Source organism: Pyricularia grisea (assembly GCF_004355905.1).
Source record: "Pyricularia grisea strain NI907 chromosome Unknown Pyricularia_grisea_NI907_Scaffold_1, whole genome shotgun sequence".
In the NCBI taxonomy this organism is placed as follows: Eukaryota; Fungi; Ascomycota; class Sordariomycetes; order Magnaporthales; family Pyriculariaceae; genus Pyricularia; species Pyricularia grisea.
The window spans coordinates 7,779,797-7,803,872 of NW_022156716.1; the positions used below are offsets into that span (position 1 = coordinate 7,779,797).

Genomic DNA, 24,076 nt, shown 5'->3' on the forward strand with positions numbered 1-24,076 from the left:
AGTAGGCCTATTCAAAATGCCCTCGTGGGCCAATCATGCGCATAAGAGTTCCTGGCTTGGGAGAAAGACTCTGTTCGGCAGAGACGGAATGCAATATCGGAGCATCAACGTACAGGTGGGCGACGCTAAATAGGATCCACGATTCTTGAACAAGTCTACGATTTGGATCCACCCAGTGAAAGTATTTAATATACACGTTCCACTACCTACATAAGGCTGACCACGCTTGCAGGGTACTACATACAGTACGAAGTTCTCTTAGAATTGAGTGTCACGTGACTTCGCTGCTATCAACCAGTCGGTTTGCCCCTCACTAAAACGCGGGTCGGATTACGCTGGTCGCGTCATGTTGGTGCTGGTTTTTGGCTGCAAATGCAGCTAATATTGCAAACCATCCCTAGATACCTGGGTACCTTAGCTACGAAACCTCCCTCAACTACCTACACCCCGATCAACAAACCGACGAAGTGTCCTTCAATCATCATCTTGTGGCCATTCCTCATTGATACTACCAGAATGAAACAGCTGGGCTCTTAGCATTGCCATACAATGGTCCCCCAACGCACTCCACAGCAGAGCTGCTGCCTCTCCAACCTTGACCAATCTGAGAGAGGCGAACCTATACATGTCGCTCGTGGGTGATTTCCACCCCAATAATCAAACCGATCTAAATTACAAGTTTCTGATGCGAATGTATTGCTCTACCACAGGGGAATTTCCGATTAAAGCTCTTGCCTTTTTCCGAGATTTTAGCGATGACGATGTTGTCGAAATAGAACCACCAGCAAAGCGCCGTAAACATGATGACGAACCTCCCATCGAAGTACACCAGGCTGAACTTGTCATCTCAAGGAAAAAACAATCTTGCTCAACACCCGAACACTCTTTCGCAAGGGTGATAGATGGAGAATGCATTAGGGTACAAGAGTTCCGGGAACCTACCACGACAGCTCTGCGCCTGGGACGGCATCTTGATGATGACTCGTTTTCGCTATCGATCGACATGCCCAAAGGCATACCGCAGGACATATCTGCCTTCATCAACTTCTCCGACTCCCTTCCCCGAGGGCGCCAGGCCGGCAGAATCAGACTCAAGAGCGAACTGCACTTTGCTGCTCAGAGCGAACAAGTGACCCTCCGTCTCAGGTTCACGCTATTATGGCAATCGATGAAGACTTTCCATGCCCTGCGTTCATCTGGAAACCTTGCTTATATCCATGATGCGAGGCAAGCAATGCTATCAGCCATACTTCCTGGCCTGCCCGTCGAGACTTCAGAGGGATCACCTCAGGAATTCTACAAAGCCGCACACTCTACCAAGCCGGAGATCTTTGACATGCCCGTACCAGGACTCAAAGCCGTCTTGTACCCTTTCCAGAGACGTGCCGTTCGATGGCTGCTGGGACGAGAAGGCATAAGCTGGGAACCTCCAGCTGCAAGTGCCATTTCGACGACCGTTGCATCGTATGAAGGCCCCCGGCAAGTGCCACCTGGCTTCACAGAACTTCAGGATGTGCATGGTGCCAAGTTTTACGCCAGTGACTTGCTTGACGTGGCCACCCGTGACATTGATGGGATCCCATACAGAGTAGACACCATCAAAGGAGGCATCCTGTCCGAGGAAATGGGGCTGGGCAAAACCCTGGAAATGATTGGCCTCATTCTTCTGCACCCTGCACCTCCATGTTCAATTGTAAGAATGGGTGGTAACTCGCAGAAACCCGAATTAAAGCCTACTGGGGCTACCTTGATCATAACACCAACAACTCTGCGCGCGCAATGGGTTGCTGAGTTGAAAAAGCACGCACCGTCCTTGAGCGTCATGATTTACCAGGGGATGAAACGGTCATGCTTTGACATAAGGAATTCAAATAAAGGCCAAAGCGAATCGGCAATGCTCGAAAATTTCATGTCTCATGATGTGGTCATCATGACTTATAACGAACTCAGAGCTGAGATACACTTTGCTTCACCACCCCCGGACAGATCCCGGAGACAAGAGAGGAAGTACGCCCGCCCACTCTCGCCTCTGGTTCAATGTTTATGGTGGCGAGTGTGTCTGGACGAGGCGCAAGAGGTCGACTCAGGTGTGAGCCAGGCCGCCATCCTCGCTCGAACGATACCGCGCGTGAACGCTTGGGCAATAACAGGCACTCCTATCAAGGATGACATTACGGACCTCAAGGGGTTGCTGAAGTTTCTGCACTGTGAACCCTTCACACATCACAGTATATGGGGAGAGCTCGTCCGTCGCCAAAGTGACTTCCACGCTATATTCAACACGCTTGCCCTTCGCCACTCGAAGCAACTTGTCAGGGACGAGCTCGATTTGCCTTTGCAGAAACGCTATGTGATCAAAATTCCCTTCAATGCGGTCGAGGATCAGTATTACCAGAGACTCTTTCGTCGGTTGGTGAAGAATTGTGACCTCAATGAGCAAGGAGAGCCCACAGTCGATGATTGGGATCCCAAGGACTACACGGCTGTCATGCGGAACTGCCTGGACACACTGCGGAAGGCAGCTCTTCATCCACATGTGGGAGCGGGGAATCAAATGCTCCCTCGAAACGCTCTCCGGACCGTAATGCAAGTCCTTGATCACATGCTTCTCGAAGCCGGAAGCAGTCTTTCAACAAAACAGCGTGCTCTCCTGACCAACAGGATCACGCAGGGTCAGCTACTTGAGAATTCGCCCCGAAAGAAAGAGGCTTTGGAAATTTGGCTGCAAGTCCTCAGAGAAACGGAACCTTTGATTAAAAATGTGCGACAAGAATTGCTTGAACATCAAAAACCCGTTGACAAGGAACGGAAGCAACGGCAAAAACTGGAAAAGCTTATAAAAGCGAAAGCCGCCCAGGAATCAGGTAATAACTTGGGTTCGGGCTCGGACTCGGACTTGGACTCGGACTCTTCATCCTCCAGCGCAACCTCTTCTCTCTCCGAGTCCTCGTCTCCGGACGATGAGAGTCTCGCAAAGCGCTTGGATAATGTGCGAAGGAAGTTGAAATTCCTTCTCGAGATCCAGGCTGAGATGCAAAGAAAATTGAGATCACTCCTGGAGATTGAGCACAAGGTGGTATTTTTCATTGGTAATGCGTACTTCCAAATCAAGAGCGACGAGGACATGACCGAGCCTGACTCGGAAGAGTTTAAGCAACTTGCTAAGCTCGAGGACGAATACTACGCTCGTGCAAAAAAGATTCGTCAGGAAATACTGCAGGAAGCCAACCAGAAAGCCACGTGCCTGATGACCAGGATTGAAGCCCGGGCAAAGAAGCAAGACTTTGTCGTCATCCCGGAGCTGACTTGTGATTTGAGGCCTGGCGTTGAGACCATGTCTATTGTGGATAGGGTCCAAGTGCTGTGTGAGACTCTGAACGATCAAGCCAACTGGTTGGATGAGTGGCGTGAGCGGCTCATTGGCCTCCTGTGCAAGCCATTGATCGACGAAGAGGAAGAGGTAACTGGCGACGAATATGGGGACTCCACTAAGGTACAGGAGGAGATTATTGTATATGTTCAAGTCATCAGGGCCACAATCGCCGATCGTCTAGCAGCCATGTCCGGGCAGCAGGTCTCCAAGCTTGTTGTTGATGAGACGCGAGTCTCTCTCGCTCAGGCTACGAAAGGGGAAGGTCCCGCTCCGGAGCTGCTGATTGAACTGCTTGCGACTCGCGATAAGATCGCACCGGGACCGGGTTCGGACTCTATAAGGGGATTCCTTGGGGAGCTGAGGACTTTGGCGACGTCACTGAGGTCGCAAGGCTCTGGGCGGGCGCAGCTTGAGTTGGGAATTGTCGAGAAACTTCAAAAGTCGCTTGCCGACCAGTCTTGGGACCAGAGCAAGGCTCATACTGCCTTGGAGTCGGAAATTGACAAGTTCACAACCATCATGAATGCCCGAGTTGATTATTATCGACAACTTCAGGCCATCTCAGACGATGTTTCGCCGTATGATGTTATACTTGACAAAGACGGCGAGAGAGATGAAGACGCGACGGCTCGGGCTATGTTTTCCCTTAAGAACGAGGAGGAAAGGCTCGCTCAGATAGTGGAAAAGGTTGGCACTGAACACCGCTACTGTAAGTACTGCCTTTATTTGGAGGGAACTGATTGTGTTGGGTGGTTCAAGTCCCTAAAACTGACGGCAAATCTTTGCAGTGATTAATTTGAAGAATGCTGGCGACAAAGAGGAATCTCGCATTTGTCCCATTTGCCAGACCGACATAACCAACGGGGTTATGACCATGTGCGGCCACCAGTTCGACAAGGATTGTCTACTTGAGTGGTTAAAACGGGCTCCTACTTGTCCCACTTGCAAGCGTGAGGTGCAACGGCACCAGCTTCACTCTTTTATTCTCAAGGCTCAAGATCTGAAGCTTGTCGACAACGATGGCAAAATTGGAGGTGAATCCATGCCCACTAAGGCAAACAACGGCTATCAACCCGTGAGAAGTGAGACGCGAACTGGAGACGGGATATATGCGGCTTTTAATTCCCAGAGACTGGCACAGATCCAGTCCGTGAGGCTGGAACACCCCTCTTTTACGACAAAGGTCGACGCCATTGTCCGGCACATTCTGTGGCTGAGAATGAGCGAGCCTGGCGCAAAGTCAATCATATTCTCGCAGTATACAGGCTTCTTTGGTGTTCTTTCGGCGGCCTTTACGAAATACCGGATTGGATTCTCGTCCATTGGCGAGCAGAATGGCATCGAGCGTTTCAAACAAGAGGCCGGGATTGAATGCTTCTTCTTGCACGCTCGCGCGCAGTCGAGCGGCCTAAACCTAGTCAACGCGAACCATGTCATTCTCTGCGAGCCGCTGCTCAACACGGCCCTCGAGCTGCAGGCGATTGCGCGCGTGGACCGAATCGGTCAGACCCAGGACACGACGGTGTGGCTGTACATGGTCGAAGGCACCGTCGAGCCGACGATTTATAGCCTGTCGGTGCAGCGGCGTCTGGAGCATATGGACCGCGTCATCAAAGAAAACACGGATGGCGGCTGTTTCCTGGACGAAAAGACAGTCGAGGCGGCCAACTCGTTAGAGTTGCAGCAGGCGAGCTTGACCAAGCTAATGCGAAAGGAGAAGGGTGCCGCAGCCGGTGAAGAGATTCCCGCCGATGATCTTTGGAAGTGTATCTTTGGGCATGTCAAAAAGGACGAGATGGATGAAGAGGATGCGGAGGATAGGTTGCGGAATGATGTTGTAGTCAGGAGAAGATTGTTGGGTGATGCTGTGGAACAAAGGATGAACGATAGTGAGTGAGTGGAGTAGGTGATACATGGGAAAACAGCACAGGGGAAAAACAGTTACCCTCATTGTCACCATTGACTTGTGGCTAAGAAGACGGACCAGCTATTTAAAAAATTATTTGTAAATTAGAACGCTTTGGGGATATTAACAGGCAGCCAAGCGTCTGTGATGACTGAATATACGAGGCTGATTATCTTGGGTCTACAGTATTGTTTACTAGATTACCATCAATGCCTCTTAGCATTGTTGGCTCACTAGTACAGGTACAATCAGGGGTTTCCAAAAGACATCATCAACACACGTCAGGGGCTGGCGCTGCGGGGAAGCCTGACTTCGCTTACCCCACCTCACAGGGTCAAGCATTGCAGAATGGTCCAATAGGGACCACTCCAAGATGAGGAGACATCAGGGCATGGCATCCATGACAAGGCCCGACACATTGACACGCTGAAGAAGACGTCTTCTCAAACCTCGAAGGAAGATTGGACGGGTTTTGACCGTCATCTCTGGCCTAAAATAATTTCAATCTTCAAATATTTTCTTGAACCTCGTTAACAAAACCTCCCAGCCAATCTACGACGCATTGCAGACTTGCTTGAAACCCAACACTTGCTTCTTATTCCCCCCCAAAGCTGCTTTACCATGGCAGCCCACCGCCACCCGCATCTCCCAAGAAGATAGTTGCTGGCCTCGAATTCGATTCTCATCTGACTTGCGCAATTGTTGTCTATTCCGTCCCAACTCAAAAAAAACACAGCATACCACAGCGGAGAGGGCCAGTTCAAAGAGCCCATCATGTCACAATTCCGCCGTGCCCCGGTGGGCAACAACAGCATCCTGGGCGCGCTGCAGGCCACGTCGCTGTCCGAGACCAAGGCATCACTGCCGGCCGGTTCGTAGATCCTCCCTCCTTTTGCTCGCTGTCATATAGAACGTCCCCCAAAAAGCTGACGGTCACACTGCCCCCAAACACACAGAAATCCTAGCCTCGATCCTCGACTACCTCCCCGTCTCCGACTTGATGCGGTTCGCGTGCGTATCGCGCCGCATGCAGGAGATGGTGTACGACGACACTCGCTGGGTCGCCCGCCTCAAGAGCCTGGGCTGTTGGGACGAGGCAGAGGCCCGGCGGCGGTGGGACGAAGCCGTCGCGCGGAGGCAAGCCGCCGGCGAGAGGGAGCGGCGCGCGCCCCAGGTCACAATATTTGATGCTACGGCGGCGGGGTCAGGGGGTTATGGAGGAGGAGGGGTAGGAGCTGGCGGAGGCGGTCGGGGAGTGGCGGACGTCAGTCGCGGGTTCCAGCGGACGAGCGTGGCCGGCATGCCGGCGCTCGTGCCGCAGCAGCCCGGCCAGGCACAGCGGACAACCGACCCGGCTTCGCCGACGGCAGCTGCAGCAGAAGACAGCCCGATGCAGGACTCGAACGCGGTGCTCGATGTGCTGAGCAAGGTGAAGAGCGTGCGGGGCCGGGCGAGGCAGGAATACGCGCGCATCTACGGCGCCCTGGGCCCGTTCTACTACGACCTCGTGCGGGCGCGGAGCCACAACGATCCGGTGCTGTTTCGGGTGTTTCGCGACCCGGAGCGGCAGGCGCGGATGCTCTCGAATCTGCTCACGTTCTCGCGCAGCGACTGGGCCGAGGGCGCGCGCGAGAGGGAGGAGAAGGTCACGGGGATGATGGGCATCTTTGAGACGGCGGTGCTACGCGAGTTTGAGCAAGGGTACGAGCTCTGGGATGTCGACGGCCGGATGAAGAGGTACGCGCACGTGCTGGATGCGCTCAACGGGGGTAATGCGGCCGTCGAGCTCTTCATCGCCAAGCACCCGCTCTTCACGGACCGCGACGTGCTGGCCGACTCGCTCGAGTGCCTGACCAAGGTGGAAGGGGTCGAGGGCATCTCGCTGGAGCCTTCGAGGCGCTTCTTCGAGGTGCTGGCCGGCAAGCTCAACGAGCAAGGGGCGTTGATGGCCAAGATCTTCCCCAAGCCCAACACGGTGTTTTGGACCTTTGTGGATAAGATCAAGGACGACGTCATCATGGAGTACTGCACGCCCTTGTTCGACGAGAGCCACGAGAGGAGCTTGGCATCGTACCTACAGGCGGTTTCAGGCGTGTTCGAGCAGGCATATCTGTTCTACAGGTCGCTGCAGGTCCCTAATGGGACCAAGGAGGAGTCCGAGGAGAAGGCCAAGGAGATGGCTTTGCGGACGTTTGAACCGCACTTGGATCTCTACCTGCAGGAAGAATTGGATTTCTTTATCAAAAACGCCGAGGACGAGGTGCAGGCCTTCGAGACCAGGCTGTCGGAGCTGGATGCCAGCGCCGAATCCTTTTACATGAGCAACTTTAACCGACAAGCGGACAAAAAGGACTTTCTAAGCTCCTTCAAAAAGGTCGTCATGATGCCGGTGACCGTACTGCCCAGTCTACCAGGACAGCTCTTGACAGCACCGTTCGGGGGCAGTAGCAAATCGTCAGTAGCCACTCCACCGTCCAACGGCGACACGCTGCATCCCACGTCTTCATCACAGCCAAGTCGCCCACAAAGTCCGGGAATGGCCGGGGCGTTCGAGCGAAGAGGTAGTCCGCTACCTGAGCAGGGCGAGGCGCCGACGGACGAACTAGCGGCCAAGGCGGCCCTGATGGCATCCCGCCTCGAAGGCATCAAGTCGCTGTTCAGCATCGAAGTAGCGCTCAGCCTGGTGCACGCGGCAAAGACGAGCCTCGGGCGCGCGGCCGTCTTCATCCGGTTGGGCGGACAGGTGGGCGGCGAGGCGCGGGAGCAGTGCGAGGCCATCTTTGTCAACCTCCTCCGCATCCTCGGCAACCGCCACATCAAGCCTGGCTTCGACAAGGCGGTCGGCCACCTGGCGCACTACAACCCGCGCGAGGTGACGGACCACGAAAAGGGCGGCGTCGCGCCCCTCGTCATGTTCATCGAGCTCGTCAACCTCGGCGACCTCATCTCGCAGATGATCGACGTGTTTTACGAGCAGCAGCTCGCGGCGCCCAAGATCGCCGACCGCAACGACTTTTTGGACGCCAGCGGCCTGGCCAAGAAGAAGTTCGAGCAGATGCTTGACGAGAGCGTCGCCGCGGGCCTTAACAAGGGAATCGACGTGCTCATGGACGAGGTCGAGTACATATGCGCCACGACGCAGCTGCCCACCGACTACAACCCTACGCCCGGCGGTGCGACGGTGGGTGGTGGTGGGGAGAAGAACAGCGGCGGTAACAACAACAGCAACACGGCGGGCGACCTCGACATCGGCCCGACGGAGACGGCAAAGCGCGTGGTGGAGCTCGTGTCGTCGCACACGCGAATGCTGGTCGGGACGACGGAGAAGACGATGCTCGACGTCTTCAACGGCGAGGTCGGGCTGCGGCTGTTCCAGGCCGTGTGCAAGCACCTCAAGCGGCAGCGCGTGTCCACCGACGGCGCCATCAAGGTCATCTCGGACATGAACCTGTACTTTGAGTACGTGCGCTCCCTCAAGAACGCGGACCTGCTCCCTTACTTCAAGGCGCTTCGCGAGCTCTCTCAGATCTACCTTATCGACCCGCGTCACTCCAAGGAGATGGCCACCATCATCGCCGACGGGGATCGGTTCGGTGGTGTCTTTCGTGCCGAGGAGGTCTACAAGTTTGCCGAGAGGAGGGCCGACTGGTACCAGGTCAAGAGGGACGTAGAAAAGGCCATGTATGGCCTTGAATGTTCTCTCATGTGATGAGGAGGGGGTTGTGAAGAACTGTCTTTTTTTCTTGGCCGGTTCGCTGGCAGAATGAGTGATGCAACATAGAAACACTGTGTTTTGCACGTTATATATAGCCTTTTGGGTATAATTATGAAGAATAAATTGAAATGAGCCATGAACGCCTAGAGTCTACCTATCCTTTAAAATAACCCCAGCCATGTTTTCCGTTTCCTTTTTCTGTGACAAGTAAACCCAAGAAAACAAAACTCCTGTCGCTGTATGATTGAAAGAAAACGACAAATCTGCATTACAAAAACAGTTCATGATTTGTTTATCGACTCATTTTTGACTTTATTTAGGAGCCCCAAAATCCAACTTGCGGGCAACCTTGGCCATCTTCTCGTCGACCTGACCGGGCTGCCTCGCCTGGTCGGCGGCGAACTTTTGCTCGGCGCCCGTCTTCTTCTTGGGCAGGTCCTCCTTGCGCGTTGGCTTGGGCTGCGAGTGCCACCAGGGGTGCTTGAGCATCTCCTTGGCCGTGATCCTTTTCCTAGGGTCGAGGGTGAGGGTCTTCATGAGCAGGTCGACGCCGTCGGCGCCGGCGGTGCCAAACTGCACCATCATGCGCTCCTTGGACGGCACGGGCGACAGCGGCTCCGAGGGCGCGGTGAACTGGTCCAGCTTGGACACGCCGGGCCAGTTGTCCTCGGTCGGGCTGCCGAGCTCGCTACAGATGAGCGACAGCTGGTCCAGCTCGTTGTTTCCGGGCAGGTAGGGCTTTCGCAGGACCAGCTCGGCGAACACGCAGCCGACGGACCAGACGTCGACGGCGCCAGAGTAGTGGCGCGCGCCGTACAGAAGCTCGGGAGGACGGTACCAGCGCGTGATGACGTTGGCGGTCATGACGCGGTAGGGGTCGGCGAAGGAGCGGGCCAGACCGAAATCGGCAAGCTTGACCTCGCCGTCGGCGGCGATCAGCAAGTTGTTGGGCTTGATATCGCGATGCAGGACAAAGTTCTCGTGGCAGAACCACACGGCGCGCGTCAGCATGCCCATCCAGGCCTTGATGTCGGCGCCACCGTATATGATGCCGCTGGCGTCGCGGATCAGCATCTCCAGGTCGCCGAGGGGTAGGTACTCGAGGACGAGGCAGAGGTTTTGGGAGTTGGACGAGTAGACGGAGCGCAGGGCGATGATGTTTGGGTGGGACAGCTCCTGGAGGTGCTTCAATTCTCGAACAGCGTCTGGTGCCATGCCGTCCGTGTACTCCTTTTGGACCTTGATCATCTTGATGGCGACGATGTTGGACGGCTTGGCCTTTTCGTAGCCCTTGTGGACGATGGCGTAGGTACCCTCACCGAGGAATTTTGCTGTTGGAAGTCATGTCAGCGAGAGTCGTCGTCGACTGGAAATGAGCCATGTATTTTTGTTGAGGAGGGGGGTGTGCATACTCGTCACATATTTGTTCGCCTCAGCCCGGTTCATCTGCTCGATCAGGTCGTCCGCGGGTAGGCCTGCGCCGGGCTTCGCGGCCTTTGCGGGCTTGGGTGTACCATTCGCGGAGGAAACGGCCGAGAGGGTGCGCTTCAGCGGCGACGACGTCGAGCGCTGCTGCGTTGCCGAAGCGGCCTCGACGGGCGGCGCCAGAAGCGGTGACACCGCCATGGTCGGTTGTGAATGGTTGTTCTGTATGGAAAGTTGCCTCACGCGTGTCTTTTTTTTCGGTGATTGTTGCTTCGTTGTTGTTTTTCGGCAGCTTAATGTTATGTGCAATCTGGAGGTTGCTTCACAGTGATATGATGTGATGTCAGTTCAAGGCTTTTGGTTGAGGAATTAAGGATCAATTTAGCGAATGCGGAGCTTCGGTGTAGTGGTGCATGCGCTGGGTTGGGGTTATTCAATCCCCGCACACCTTAATGACCACCACCATGATAACCAACCAAGCCAACAACCATTTGACTTTTTACTTTTGCGCGTATTTTTATGAACCCTTTATCGTTAAAACCACAAGCAGACTTTCTGATGACTCTATTTAACAGTCTACTAGTATAGCTACCTAGCTTGTGCAACCACAAAACCTAGCCAAGACGCCTTTGGGGGCGCCTTTCTAAAACCCTTCTAGTACTAACCCAAAATTTACCTTGTTATTTGTTCTCAGGGCAATATCATCATCATATGCGCATGCGCCTCTTGTTTTCTCAATCCATCGACTTCTTCTTGAATACCCTAATCATCTTGCCTACGAAAGCATCTTTTTTGTCTGCCGTTTCCTTGCCAACTCTCTCCAACTCCTCGACTACTTCAAACTCACGGCGACCAGTGACGAGATCCATCTCATTCGCTTTGACACGCTTAGTCCCTTTGATGAATTTCCATCCGAATATGTTGATCAGGTAGACGGCAATGCCGATGTAGCAAGTTACAAAGGTGGCTGGGTCGAACTTCGGCATAAAGGCGTTGTACCCTGTGAGCGAAAAGAATGTGTGTGAGTAAAAGCTATCCAGATTCATGACACTGGGGACTTCTTACCGTTAAACAAAATGATCAGGATCGTCAATCCCAAAGCATACCAAGCGCCATAGGGCTGCAAGGGTCCACGGTACGGCAGCTGGTCTCGCTCGATACCCTGGGCTTTCATCCCGCGGCGGAACCCGATGTAGGACGTGAGGACGCTGATCCAGTTGAGGGCGCCAAAAACAGTCACGAGACTGACCAGATAGCCAAAGACACTCGACGCGGATTTGCTGACGTTCATGTATCCCAGGAGCACAAAGACCGACGTCGCGGCGACGCCGTACATGGGAACTCCCCTCTCCGTCGTGTAGAGAAAGATGGCCGGGGCGTGGCCGTCCTTTGCCAGCGAGTAGAGCGTACGGGCGCCGACGTATATGTCGGTGTTGGCCGACGAGATGACAAACACGAGAAGGCAGGCGTTGACGATGTCGGGAAGGACCTTGATGCCGCCGATGGCCATGGCGATGACGTAGGGGGACGCGGCCGCGCTGACCTGGGCCTTGGTGGCACCGACGAGTCTTTCGTTGTTGTAAGGGACGGCCATGCTGAGGGTCAAGACACCGATGATGTAGAAGAAGCAGATGCGCCAGAGGGTCTGCCTGATGGCGCTGGGGATTGTGACCCTCGGGTTAGGCGTCTCGCCGAATGCAGAGCCCACGACTTCGGTGCCCGTGTACGAGAAGCACGCCTGGACCATGCAGGCCCAGAAACCCAGGAAGCGGCCGAGGGTTCCGGGCTGCAGGTATTCGGCAAAGGCTCCTGGGTCTTTCCAGTATTGAAAGCCGACTCGGCCATGGGCAGGGGCGCCGCCGAGAGATACAACCAGGCAGGTGATCATAACGGTGACGAGAGTTATGATCTTGATGGTTGAAAGCACGAATTCCGCCTCACCAAAGCTGCCGACGTGAAGTACCTGCGATCAGTTTTTTTTTCTTAGCGATGTCAAAACCAACTAGCAGGATGCATATACGACGCAGGTGATAGCACAAGGTTTGCAGGCACCACGCGCCTGCCAGATCACTTACATTTATACTTATCACTAGGACAGCAAACACCGTCACCCAAATTGCAACGTTGAGATCCGGACGCCAATATTGAATAATGAGACCGGCTGCAGTCAGATTGTTGGGCAAGACGATGGCATATGTGAAGAAGTAGTTCCATCCTGTGGCAAAACTGTAAACTCAGGACAGCGCGAACGAATTTAGCTACATGACTTTCTGCAGATACATCTCTTCTTTGAAGCCCGGTGGGGTAAACATGCCACTCACCCCAGAGCAGGATCGACATAGCGGCTGGCATATCCGTTGAACCCCTGGTCGTTGGGTAGAAAGGCGGCCATCTCGCCAAGGGCGGTCATGACGAAGTAGATGAGGGAACCGGTGATTATGAAGGCGATTAGCAGGCTGGCCGGGCCGCCTCGAGATAAGCCGGTGCCGGTCCCTATGATCAAACCGGTGCCTATGGCGCCGGCAATGGCCAGCATGTTAACTTGACGAGGTTTGAATTCTCGCCGCAGCGTCTGGTGAGGGTTGCCTGGTTCATGGTTGATCATCGTTTGACCTTGTAAGTTTTCGACGCCTGATTCTTCATCTTCGCGAGATTGGACGGATTTCTTCTCCTTGGATGAGGAGTCCATATTTTGCGACATGTGGTTGCAGATGATGGAAACAGTCCTTGAATATAAAAAGCAGTCGATAGATTGTTAACGCGATATCTTCTCGAGAATAAAATGAGATACTGCAACCCGTGAGCTTTATATCAGTGACTGCGGTGCAGTCGGCCCATCTTATATACTGCTATCGAGAAATGCAACGTCTCATGGCTTCTGGAGACAAATTCGGCGGCATTGCTCCGTCTAATCAGTAATGAGAACTACTCCACGAGGAACCAAGTTTACAACTTGATACTGACTCTTAACGCGGCCGTATATACCACACGGTAATTTCATATCTATTACGAACAGGGGTTTGGTGTGCCTATCAACCTGCTACTATCAGATAGTGGCCTACCTCAGGTTATGCAGTGCTTCCCAGTAATGCGGAGGCCGGCGCAGACAGGTTCTTGCGGGGCCCGTTTATCTCGGGAGTTGTCCGATGCGCGCCCCGAATTCGCACCAGATAAATACGGTCCTTGATGGGCTGCGGGGGTGAAATTTTGACGAATAATAATATACCAGCGCGGCATTCAAGAGCGGATGCCCAAAATGTAAAGAGTGCAGTGTATTAAATGGTGACGAGCAAAACATTTACTTACAAATCGGCTGGAACAGAGCTGGTTCTTGAGTTGGTGTGTGGATACTACCTCGAAGAATGATCCGTGATTTACGATGGCTATATGTGGATGCTTAAAAGAACGGTGGTTTTGCAGATATCGGCGTATATAAGTAGGGCATTTTTATCAAACAGGCAATTTCATCAATTAGCAGTTATACTGTTCTCCAAAAGCTTCTCGTCACACCAGGCAATTTTTTATTCCACCTGAAGCTCCTGTCACCCTGCCGGAAGTTTTTATTTCTCAAGCCACGCTCATTCACGTCAGCTTCCACAAGGAAAAGGCGGGAGAGCTCTGGGACGAATGGGAGAGCTTGGAAGATGACCACGTTGCCCACCGCGAGGGCGGTGTCGACCAAGGCGGTCACGAAATTCCATTTTTACATTTTTATATTTCATCACAGGTCTTTTCATCAAGTTAGACGCCTGGGGCAGCGACAACGAAGAATGGCGAACATTTTTGGACTCGTACGGCCTATCCCAAGATGTCCAGGATGCCATCATGGACCCCCTTTTGGACAACATCCGCATAAACGGCATATGCGCCGAATGGGCGAAAGACACCATTGAACAACGGTACTATGGGCTCAAATATATATTGGAAGCGTCTCAGGAGCGCGAGGCTTCTTCTCAGCACTGGGCCTTGTCTGGAAGGGCTATATCTTATTAAAGCATTCCGGACTAAGTTAACCTTCAAGAACTTTGGTTTTCATGCAAAGGGAATGGTTAAGTACCATATGGAAAACCGTCAGGCTGCCTCCCCCAGATTCCAGTGGCGGCAATCTAGGCACTACTTCAACCTGATGTCGAGGCTAGGAAAGAATAGGCCCCACCTTAGTATATGCTGAGAGGAATGATTTACTAGGTATCTGTTTACCCAAGGTTCTTACCTACTTACCTACTTAAAATAGTTGAACGCATATTTGCAACGGAGTTGATTCGAATATATGAACTATGATTGGTGATTGCAAAACGGTTTAATGGACCAGAAAAAGGCACTGCAAACAATCGGCAATTGATAGCATTTGTCTCAAAATCAGAAGTTCAAGACTAATGCTTGTAAAGCGAAATTCCAACCAACAGTTTAACAATTTGGGTAACATCGCCACCACATACAAGCCCCTTTTGGATCTACAGGTAGAGAGCGAGGGACATAGAACAAATCCGTTTGGCGCCTGATTGAAGGTATCGTATGTTGATGTTTATTGAAAACAGCTGCCCTTAAGCATTCTAGTCTGAGAGTCTCAATTCGTCTTTGCTACAAGCTTCCGCAGTACTTGGTCCCTTGTGGCCCTTTCAGCTGGCTGCAACGTACGATAAAGGATCCATTAATTCTGGTCGATGAGGTCGGGCGTAATCAGCATCATCGATGAAGAGATAAATGGGAAAACATCACAGTATATGAAGAAATTGTATTCTTACGATCCTTGCAAAAGCGAGAATTGGCCTTGCACCATTTATCGCAGCCCTCTTTGGCGCATGGGGTGCTGCCAGCAGCTTGATCGACAGGCGTATTGTTTATATTCGAAGTTGCCATTATGTCCCTTGTTGTTGTTTTTTTTTTTTTTTTCGTGGGTATGTGGTGTTTGTTCAGTGCTTTAAGATGGATGTTTTACGGTCTTAGGTTGTTGAAGCTATGTACAAACCTCAGGATCTTTCTAGCATCAACGCGGATGAGAAAAGGGCTATATATGAACAGCCCGACGATCAATTCTCTTTGGTTGCAAAATGATAGCCTGGTATAGTTGGCATTTTATTATTAAAGGTCAGCCTTGTTGTACTCACATTCGGTCTGTGGGCTGTCTTTACTGGCCATCCTGTATATTAATTGATAAAAACATAGATGTTAGGCTTGGCCATGGATGCGTAGATTTTTGTTGGCTGTAATTCCAGATGCGATAAGCCTTGCTGATGGATTATAGATGTCGTTGAAATATTATTGATTGGCTCCGACTCAGCGCCAAGGCGACGCCGAGTATTGTTGGTCAGTGGCAGTGGCCGAAATTGGAGAATGCCTTTGCAGGCTTGAATGTCACAGGAGCAAAGCCCAAGTCCACCTTGAATGTATTCATATCAATGTTACTTTCAACCTGCCCAATACTTTTTGACCGACCTTTTCAAGTAGGCAGACAGTCAAAATCTTCATAATTCAGTTTTGGGAGGGAAAACAAGGGCACTTCGTTACGAGCCCCGATCGTTTCTCAATAGCCACCATGGTGCCTCGATTTTTCAGTTGCTCGAAACCAGGCTGCGCAAAGCCCAGTGTGAGGGGTGTTGGGGGCTGTGACTTTTGCAATCTTCAATTTTGTGGCATCCATCGATCTCTGCCTTCACACAAATGTGGCGATGTAAGTAACTCGGCTCCATTTATGGTCTTACATCAATTCTAATTACACATTGCCCGCAGGTTTTGGATGATGCGACATATGTCGCGCATATCGTCGCCGAGATTGATCGCCTTCGATCAAGAATCAACGACGAAGCTGTTTGCGCTCTTGCAACAAGCTTGAATGGTGGCAAAAGTTGCAGTATTGAACACTCTTCCAGAGTCGGACCGGATGCACTTATGGGGAGCGCCAATTATCACGCCCGCATTCGCTTCCACGATGGTTCCCCTAACTGGCTCATGAGAGTACCTCGAGTTACGAGTTGCGCAGTCGGTTTGCCAGAATCATTGGCCGGGTATTTGATACGCAGCGAATACGCAACTTTGAAGTTCCTGGAAACCACTGCAGTACCTGCGCCTAGAGCTTTTGGTTTCGGCGTGCACGGAGTCGGCACCCATCATGGTGTTGGCCTCAGCTTCTTGTTGATGGAAGAGCTCCCGGGAAAGTCTTGGCAAGGGGATGGAATTGACGGCAAACTAGCGAGTCAAGAAGACAAGGCTAGGGTTTTGGGAGGTTTGGCGGATATCTTGATTGAACTTGCTGCTCACCCATTCCCAAAGGCTGGATCTCTCACACTCCAAGGCTCTGATATCCAAGTCTCGGCAGTGGCAAGCGATAGGTTCGTTGTACTTTCTCCAGAGGGACCATTTGACACATCGTCAAGCTACTATACTGCCTTTGCCGAGCAGTACCTAGCACTCATTGCCGATGGACAACTCTATACCGAGTATCCCGTCGATGCGTACCTGGCATACCGCTTTTTAAAAGACAACGCGGCGCAGCTGGCGGAGGAGAAGAATGACCTTCACCAGGCCGAAGAGAAATTTTACTTGAAGCACGTCGACGACAAAGGGGACCATCTGCTAGTGGATGACGACTTCAACATTACCGGAATCATAGATTGGGGGATGGCACGCGTCGTTCCGTTTAACGAAGCATTTAGTCCGTCGCTGGTGACGGCCGACATGAGCTCTCTATGCAACGGCGGGGGGTCGTTGAGCGACTATGACGTTGCATTAGCGCGCGTGATGAAGGAACGATGTTATTCCCGGCTGGTCGGATGCATGGGCGACGACAAGGTCAGACGCTTCTTTTGGGGGTTGGCCTTGGAGCCCAAGTGGTCATATGCGCTGCCATTGGCTAATGCAATACTCAGGGTCTTTGGGGTCGTTCAGGAATGGACTGAGTGGAAAGAAGGGGCGCTGAAAGAGTATATGTCGGATGAGAGACTTCAGGGTCTCCTTGCTCGAGCAGGATCGGCAGTTCCTTGATTGGGAGCCTATTTTTTTTTTTTTGTTAGTTCCGCCAGAGTGGACTCTAATCTAGTCCAACGTAGTCTAGACTCTGGTGGGTTCTTGTTGATCAAGGCAGTTTAGTTGGGTAACTCAGATCGGTACCTAGCCTCCAAGACTCTTGTTCTGGTTGTCAGGTCGAAAATCTTGGAAGCTGTACAGAAAAAAAAAGGAACTAAAATGCATCAAGCTTCAATATTCCCTCCCAATTGCGGAGATCATTACGGGGACCTTGGGCACATTTAGCGGGTCTTCCAGCATGTTCGGGGTCGGGAGTTTGTTTGCAGGGTTGCCGGGGTTTTGCCCAATGAACCTTCCACGCAATCTTGATTTCAGCTGAGGCGCGCAAACTTGACGTCATTAGACTTTTTTTCCTTACCCTTTTTCTTACCACCCATTGCGTACCTCCAACACCTCAAAACAGCCCACGCCCCGGGATTATAGCTGTTTGGGACTCCGCCATACAACGTACGTGTCTTGCGGGTTTAAAAATTTCCAAGACGACGGCGTGGATATTGTGGCTCAGCTGTTGTATTATTTTCTTTGCTTATTTCACCCCCGAATTTGTCGCCCGCGGGTTTGATCTTCAAGCCAGAACCTGATCAGGAAATAAGAGTACCGCCTTTTTGTTGCAGCCAGAGAGATAAAAAAAAATAATCCATCCCAATCGCTTTACATAGCGCGGCAAAACTACAATCGCTCTCGTCCCTTGTACCATTACTTAGCGCCTCCTGACGCATCGAAGACAGAAAAAAAGAAGAGAACGACAACTTTGCCCTCGTCGCATCTTGTCACGCTAGATATCGGCCGACGCCAAAGTGCCGTCATAGGGAGGCTGATGCCAAAAATCGCCAACCCAGACTAGCAATCATTATTTTAGTCCTGGTGCCTCTGCTTGGTGCCTTGCCTTGGCCTACGTTTCTGGGGTATTTTTTGTTTGAAGGACAACCCACATTCGTTTGGTTTGATTCTACATTTACAAACCCCACGATAGTATCTGGCATATCTGTTTTGTCAGTATTATACTCGTGCAACAAACAGTTTTCTACCCACTCACAATCAAAAGAAAACAAAACACATCTTGCAACATGTTGCGAATATCATATTGGGTCTTGCCCATAATATCCGGCGTTGTATGGCTTGCCACCCTCCTCGGCCTCCTGCTCAACTGGACCATCAACGAGGACCATGTACACTATGGCAGCATGAGCGAGGGCCAGACCATCGCGTACATTAGCGACACCGGTGCTTACAGGCTGAAGCCGCTGTTCATTACGGGCTGCGTCATCACAACCATCTTCCTCGACGCGGGCTTCCTCGCCGATAGGTGGCTGAGGCACAAGGGCAGGCTCGTGCCTAATTCCACCATGGGGGAGAAGATCTTGTCAGGCTTGGTAAGTCCTTCGTGATATCTGGGACATGTTCGATATGGATTGCCGGGGGATCCGGCCCAGCTTTCGTGCCATTTGCTGACGGCTCTCGCGTTGCACACAGACTATTGCATTCGCCATCGTAGGCACAGTAGGCCTGATCATGCTGAGCATCTTCGACACTGCAAGCCATAACAGGTTGCACAATATATTCCTGGTCTTCTTCATTGGTGGATACACAATCAGTGCCATTTTCATCTGCTGGGAGTACCAGCGCCTTGGTCGTAAGTCTTGAGGATCCCCCCCGCACGAGTATCCACTGGTCCCAAAATTAACCATAAACCAAAACACAGGCAACCGAGACCACCGCGTCCTCCGCATCTCATTCTGGATCAAACTGGTCTTCATTATCGTGGAGATCCTCCTCTGCGTCGGCTTCGGCACCGCCAGCCGCCTCCGCGAATTCAACGTCGCCGCCGTCCTCGAGTGGATCATCGCCGTCGTCTTCTCCTTTTACGTCTTCTCCTTCTACGTCGACCTTTACCCGGCCGTCTTCACCAAGAACGGGAAGCCCTACTCCCGCCCCCTCGCCGGCGGCGCCTTCAGGACCAAGGGCATGGCCGAACCTCCCATGGCCGAGCGCTACCGCGGCGGTTCAGGCAGCGCCGCTGAGGAAGGCAGGATCGATTCAGACTCTACCGTTGCTGGCGGAGTTGGCGGCAGCAGTGGCGCCGCCGGCGGTCCGTTTGGTTCCGGTGCAATGTCGCACACGGAAAGGGAATACTATCAGCGTCCGCCTGTGCCGCAGAACTTCTAGGCTCTGCTTCCGCGGCATTGTAGTGATCGGCTGCTGGTCGAAAGGGCTGAGGAAGAGCAGCAGCAGCCACAGCCACAGTCGCTTGTCAGACCATACAAGTCTGGCAGGGGAGTGGTTCTATTGGTGAGGCGGCCCGGGTCTGGTATGCGATGATGATGATGCAATTCTGCCCAAGACCCGTACCTTTGCTCATTGTTTATCATTGTTCATTTGGGCACAAGCAAGCGGCTGTTTTATTTGGCTTTGGCTTGGGCTAGGAGTTTATGGGCGTTTACAATGATGAGACCTAAAATAGTGTTAAAATTAAATGTATAATTTATCCAAGATTGATACAACTTTGTCTGTGTAATTCAAAGTCTGATATAAAACCATAAATATGGCAAATTTCCATCTGGTAATTTCCGTCCCTTCTTCCATGTGACCACCAAGTAGCATGTTCATCTCTGTGTTCGGCAGCAGCTGGCTTGGCACAAAAAAACAAAAAAAGATCATGCAATCATGCAGTCTTCAGTGTAGTGCTTGAACACCCTGAGTCGATTAAGGTCAGAACCATGACAGGGAATGAAATCGCCACAAGCACCAGATCGAGGTTTACAAACCACAATAAATGGCGAGACCTCTTCCTTGAATCGGACGAACAACCACACGAAAATTGATGGTTGTTCCCTGCATGATCAAGTCCGTTGATTTGTCTCCAGGCTTTACACATCTAAGAGTGTTCGTATATGACTATCAGTTAACAAAAAAATGTGCTCGTGCATAAGCACAAGGGCCGCCCCTCAGATTTACTTCCATGCACCTGCAATCAAATTAATCACGAGTCACCAGCAGGTCCTTCCCCCTCGGCAGCCGGCTTTTTCTTCTTCTTCTTGGGTTTTGCAACCACCTCCCCCTCGGCCGCAGCAGCACCAGCATCCCCCTCTCCACCTAGCGGGACCGGGGGCTTCTTCTTTTTCTTCTTCGGCTTCGCTACAGAAGAGGCAGCATCGCCGTCTTCGCCCTCCGGAACGACCTTCTTCTTTTTCGTCTTCTTCTTCTGGACGACGGCGACGCCTTCGGCTGGCACACCCTGCGCGACCTGGATCCTCTCGTTGGCGCGCTGCATCTCGAGCCGCAACCGCTCCACCTCCTTCATGGCTGCTGCCATCTCTGCCTCTTCCCGCTTCTGAAGCTCTGGGTCGACGCTGCTGACCACATCTTCGTCGGCCCGGCCGTGCAGACTCAGTGCACCAATATGGCTCGAGTCGACTTGCAGTAGTGAGTTCTTTGGCCTCTTCTGCTGCTTGCTTTTGCCTGCGGCAGTCCTTCTCCCGCCGTCCGAATTTGTGTTCTCCGAATCGTAGTTCCCCGGAGTCGACCTCCCGCTCCCTGCAAGAGTTTCGTCTGCCGCAACGACAACACGCTGTCGCGGTTTGGGTTTTGGCGATGGGGCGGGTGGTTTCTGTGGTGCTGCGTCGTCTACTTTGGATAAATCCAATGCCATAATAGGGATGGAGTCAATATCCAGATCTGAGCCGTTTTCTCTTGTAAGGATATTGTGTATCGGCGTTGATGTTCTCGAGATGCCGGATGAGGTGTTGTGTATATAGAAGGGATCGTCCTTGTTCTTGTCCATGCGCTCTGCCTTCCTCCTAGCCAAAATGTCGGGATCAAGATAGCTCTCTTCCCCAGCGTTCTGGTAAGAGCTAGACACCTCATCAGGAGCGTCCGCAAGCCTCTTGATAGCGGGCTCAGATGACGATACGCTTGTTGGGACAGGCTTTTGGTGGTAATATATCTCAAACTCGTCGTCTTCATCTGCAGGCAAGTTAAGAATGTGCGCCTCGGCTAGCAATCTCTCCAAGTTAGGATTGATTGGCTGGTCAAGGTCAAGGCCTTCGGGAAGGGGCACATTCTTTTGCGCACCAACCGCAACAGAGTTTAACTCCCACCCGGTGAACAGGGAAGGCAATGCTTGTGTAAGGAGCAGAGGGGGATCTTGGTAAACTTCATCCGTTGATGCCTCTTGTCCAGAAACGGCCTCTGCGGTGAGTTTGATGAGCTCTGTGAACTGCACAGCCCGTTCCTGTACCTCGAGGTTTGGGTGTGATGGGAATGGCTCCAGGGTATGCAGCAGCCTCGTCATCAATAACGATATCTTGGCTTTGCGCTCAGCCGTCCATTGTGATCGCTCGTCACCAACTACAAGCGCAAATATCTTCATGATTGCTTGCATAGCAACGGCTGCCACCTCGGGATACTGCGTCTTTGCGAGAGCTTGCAAGATCGAGTTCATGGTATCCTCTGGATGGGCCAAGAATGAGGCGTACTCTCCGAGAATCCAAGACACCGGGCCAACCACCTTGGTTGTGGTTGACAATTCGGACCCTAGACCCGAGATAATAGACTCGGCCGCGCGAACTGCCGAGTGCCTGATGGCCTGGACCTTTACAGCTATACTTCGCAACTCGTCGCCTATCCTCTCGGTGATATCTGTTGCTCGCAATCTTGCAGTGGGAACAGAGCTGTCTTCCTCGTCCTCCCTTCTTCGTGTGACAGGAGCCATGCGCACAAGCTGAGTGAGAATGTCGATGTACCAGTCGAAATCAAGGAGGTTGTTATAGTTGTCAAGCGAGCATACGTGGATTATCCTGCCAATGACGTCTATCCTGTACTCTTCTGGGAGAGGTGGTGATGAATCAGGGGCCCTGGATTTAGTGTTGATATTTGATAACCCATCGTCTTCCAGGTCGGCAGAGTCTGCCTGGGTCTGTTTTGGCTGTCTGTCACCTTCAGAGGCGACCTTCAGCTGTCTCATCAAGCGACTGACAATTGACTCGAGGTTGTCTGCGCTGACCATGCCCTGAACTAGATCCAATGCTTTGATGCGGATGGTGATATCCGGACTATCTATACATTCAAGAATGACATCCTCCTGCTCAGCAACAAGGAAAGGATGGGTAGTCACGATCTTGTTAAATGCAAGAAGAGCCACGTATTTCACTGAGAACGTTTCGCGAGAGGTCAGCACATCGGAAGAGCAGCAACTTACGAGGAATCCAACACAAACTGATAGTAACTCACGGTTAGGATCCCCGTCTATCATGATCATTCCACGCAACTTAGACACAATAAGCGTCGCAATTTCCTCTGTCCCACTTATGTCATCCGGGCTTCCCAAGATACCACCTTGGATAATGCCATTGATGCACTCGTATAGCAGAGACATGGCTGGGGTTGTCCTGATAATATCCGTCAAGGGTGGTAACAGCTTTCGTATCAGCCGAGGCTCCAAGGGTGTAAGTGTTGCAAACAATTTAATAAGTTTGATGGCCATCCAGTTGTTGCCGCCCTCGACAAGTAGCTCGAATAACCTTGGGGCCAATGGTAAGAAGTCGTGTGGTCGCCTCCAACCCAGCTCGCACACAACATTGACAATGGCGGCAGTAACGCTTGGGTCTTCATCCTTGTCCATCAGGCGGTCTTTAATCTTCGGCCAAGCGGCTCTCAGAGTCTCCGGATACACCAAAGCAAGTCGATACAGCGTCACAATAGTCTTCTTCCTTATCGAGGCGTGGGAGTGGCTCAGACGTGGCAGGAGGTCCGCAAGGACGGAGAGAGCCAGTGAGGGTGTGATTATGTGTGGCAAGGTGATAATGGGAAGACCGATCGTATTCGGGGCTGTGGCCATGAGATCCTTTTTGAGCAGGTTGGTTGCGAGCATGAGGACTTCGGTGTCTGGGCGGAATGTCTGGACAGCGCCAAGGTAGCCGAGACGCTTTTGGTGGATTTTAGGAGAGGACATGACCTCAAGAACATGAAAGGATGCCCAGGACATGTCATGGCCCATCATTTCAAGGTACACGAGCTTCAACAGGGCCGTGGCCTTGAGGTCCATGTCCTGACTTTTTACTTCGGCACGGCATTCTTTCAAGCAGTTTTGTATGTATTCGCGCTCGTTGCCCCGATGATTCCGTACGCCTCGGATGAGGTCGAGAAGTGATTTTTCGAACCTAACAAACCATTAGTGTCCCAGAGCCTTATGCGCGGTAGCTATGCGATCCTACATGGTGGCAGAATCCCAGCTCCTGAAGCTGGTGGGAAATCGGTAAGGATGGCCGTCGAGGTAGTCAGGAGGGGTTCGGATCGGTGCAAAGGTTCAAAGGTTCGCTCCGTCCACGGTTCACGTTCATGATGCTGATGAGCTTTGAACACTCTAGTTGTGTCGGCTGGCGATTGAATGCACCATTTTGGTTTTTTGGGAAGATTAAAGACCGGTCAACTGCAGGTGGTTTGGAAGACACGATGTGGTGTCTCCAGTTGTTGAACGGTCCTTGATCAAGGCGCCGAAAACCTACCCCACGTAGATGCTGGTAGTATACACTGTACAACTCCCCACAATTAGCTCATTAACACTGTGCCCAATGGTGTTCTTGCAGTGAATCTCCAATCATTTGGGCCTAGCTTCCCTACAGACGGATGATAGACT

General features: G+C 52.2%; 8 protein-coding genes across 8 annotated transcripts; 6 read left to right on the forward strand and 2 right to left on the reverse strand.

Moving 5' to 3' along the window:
- Nucleotides 1-269: 269 nt before the first annotated feature.
- On the forward strand, nt 270-5,458 carry PgNI_02379 (uncharacterized protein). Its single transcript, XM_031122446.1, has 3 exons — nt 270-634; nt 711-4,082; nt 4,162-5,458. Exons 1-3 carry the CDS (start codon nt 550-552, stop codon nt 5,268-5,270), a joined length of 4,566 nt encoding a protein of 1,521 aa, XP_030987152.1. The 5' UTR covers nt 270-549; the 3' UTR covers nt 5,271-5,458.
- Nucleotides 5,459-5,814: 356 nt separating this feature from the next.
- On the forward strand, nt 5,815-8,988 carry PgNI_02380 (uncharacterized protein; the record flags this gene model as incomplete). The annotated part of the gene is made up of 2 exons (XM_031122447.1): nt 5,815-6,150; nt 6,236-8,988. Exons 1-2 carry the CDS (start codon nt 6,054-6,056, stop codon nt 8,986-8,988), a joined length of 2,850 nt encoding a protein of 949 aa, XP_030988204.1. The 5' UTR covers nt 5,815-6,053.
- Nucleotides 8,989-9,124: 136 nt separating this feature from the next.
- Nucleotides 9,125-13,120, reverse strand: PgNI_02381 (uncharacterized protein; the record flags this gene model as incomplete). Its single annotated transcript, XM_031122448.1, has 6 exons — nt 9,125-10,325; nt 10,407-10,668; nt 11,235-11,419; nt 11,485-12,382; nt 12,495-12,645; nt 12,741-13,120. The coding sequence occupies 6 exons, from the start codon at nt 13,118-13,120 to the stop codon at nt 9,307-9,309; spliced, it is 2,895 nt and encodes a 964-aa protein (XP_030988205.1). The 3' UTR covers nt 9,125-9,306.
- Nucleotides 11,426-12,415, forward strand: PgNI_02382 (uncharacterized protein). The gene is made up of 2 exons (XM_031122449.1): nt 11,426-11,440; nt 11,504-12,415. The coding sequence occupies exons 1-2, from the start codon at nt 11,435-11,437 to the stop codon at nt 12,338-12,340; spliced, it is 843 nt and encodes a 280-aa protein (XP_030988202.1). The 5' UTR covers nt 11,426-11,434; the 3' UTR covers nt 12,341-12,415.
- A 678-nt stretch (nt 13,121-13,798) lies between the features above and the next one.
- On the forward strand, nt 13,799-14,412 carry PgNI_02383 (uncharacterized protein; the record flags this gene model as incomplete). Its single annotated transcript, XM_031122450.1, has 3 exons — nt 13,799-13,808; nt 13,956-14,105; nt 14,147-14,412. The coding sequence occupies 3 exons, from the start codon at nt 13,799-13,801 to the stop codon at nt 14,410-14,412; spliced, it is 426 nt and encodes a 141-aa protein (XP_030988203.1).
- A 1,543-nt stretch (nt 14,413-15,955) lies between these two features.
- On the forward strand, nt 15,956-17,551 carry PgNI_02384 (uncharacterized protein; the record flags this gene model as incomplete). Its single annotated transcript, XM_031122451.1, has 2 exons — nt 15,956-16,090; nt 16,150-17,551. 2 exons carry the CDS (start codon nt 15,956-15,958, stop codon nt 17,398-17,400), a joined length of 1,386 nt encoding a protein of 461 aa, XP_030988200.1. The 3' UTR covers nt 17,401-17,551.
- Nucleotides 17,552-17,900: 349 nt separating this feature from the next.
- PgNI_02385 (uncharacterized protein) lies at nt 17,901-19,916 on the forward strand. Its single transcript, XM_031122452.1, has 4 exons — nt 17,901-18,434; nt 18,488-18,815; nt 18,916-19,075; nt 19,145-19,916. The coding sequence occupies exons 2-4, from the start codon at nt 18,510-18,512 to the stop codon at nt 19,606-19,608; spliced, it is 930 nt and encodes a 309-aa protein (XP_030988201.1). The 5' UTR covers nt 17,901-18,434; nt 18,488-18,509; the 3' UTR covers nt 19,609-19,916.
- A 405-nt stretch (nt 19,917-20,321) lies between these two features.
- Nucleotides 20,322-23,873, reverse strand: PgNI_02386 (uncharacterized protein). The gene is made up of 3 exons (XM_031122453.1): nt 23,655-23,873; nt 22,672-23,600; nt 20,322-22,590 (listed from the first exon to the last, which is right to left on the reverse strand). Coding segments are annotated over exons 1-3 (3,099 nt in total). The 5' UTR covers nt 23,657-23,873; the 3' UTR covers nt 20,322-20,422.
- Between the last annotated feature and the right edge of the window lie 203 nt (nt 23,874-24,076).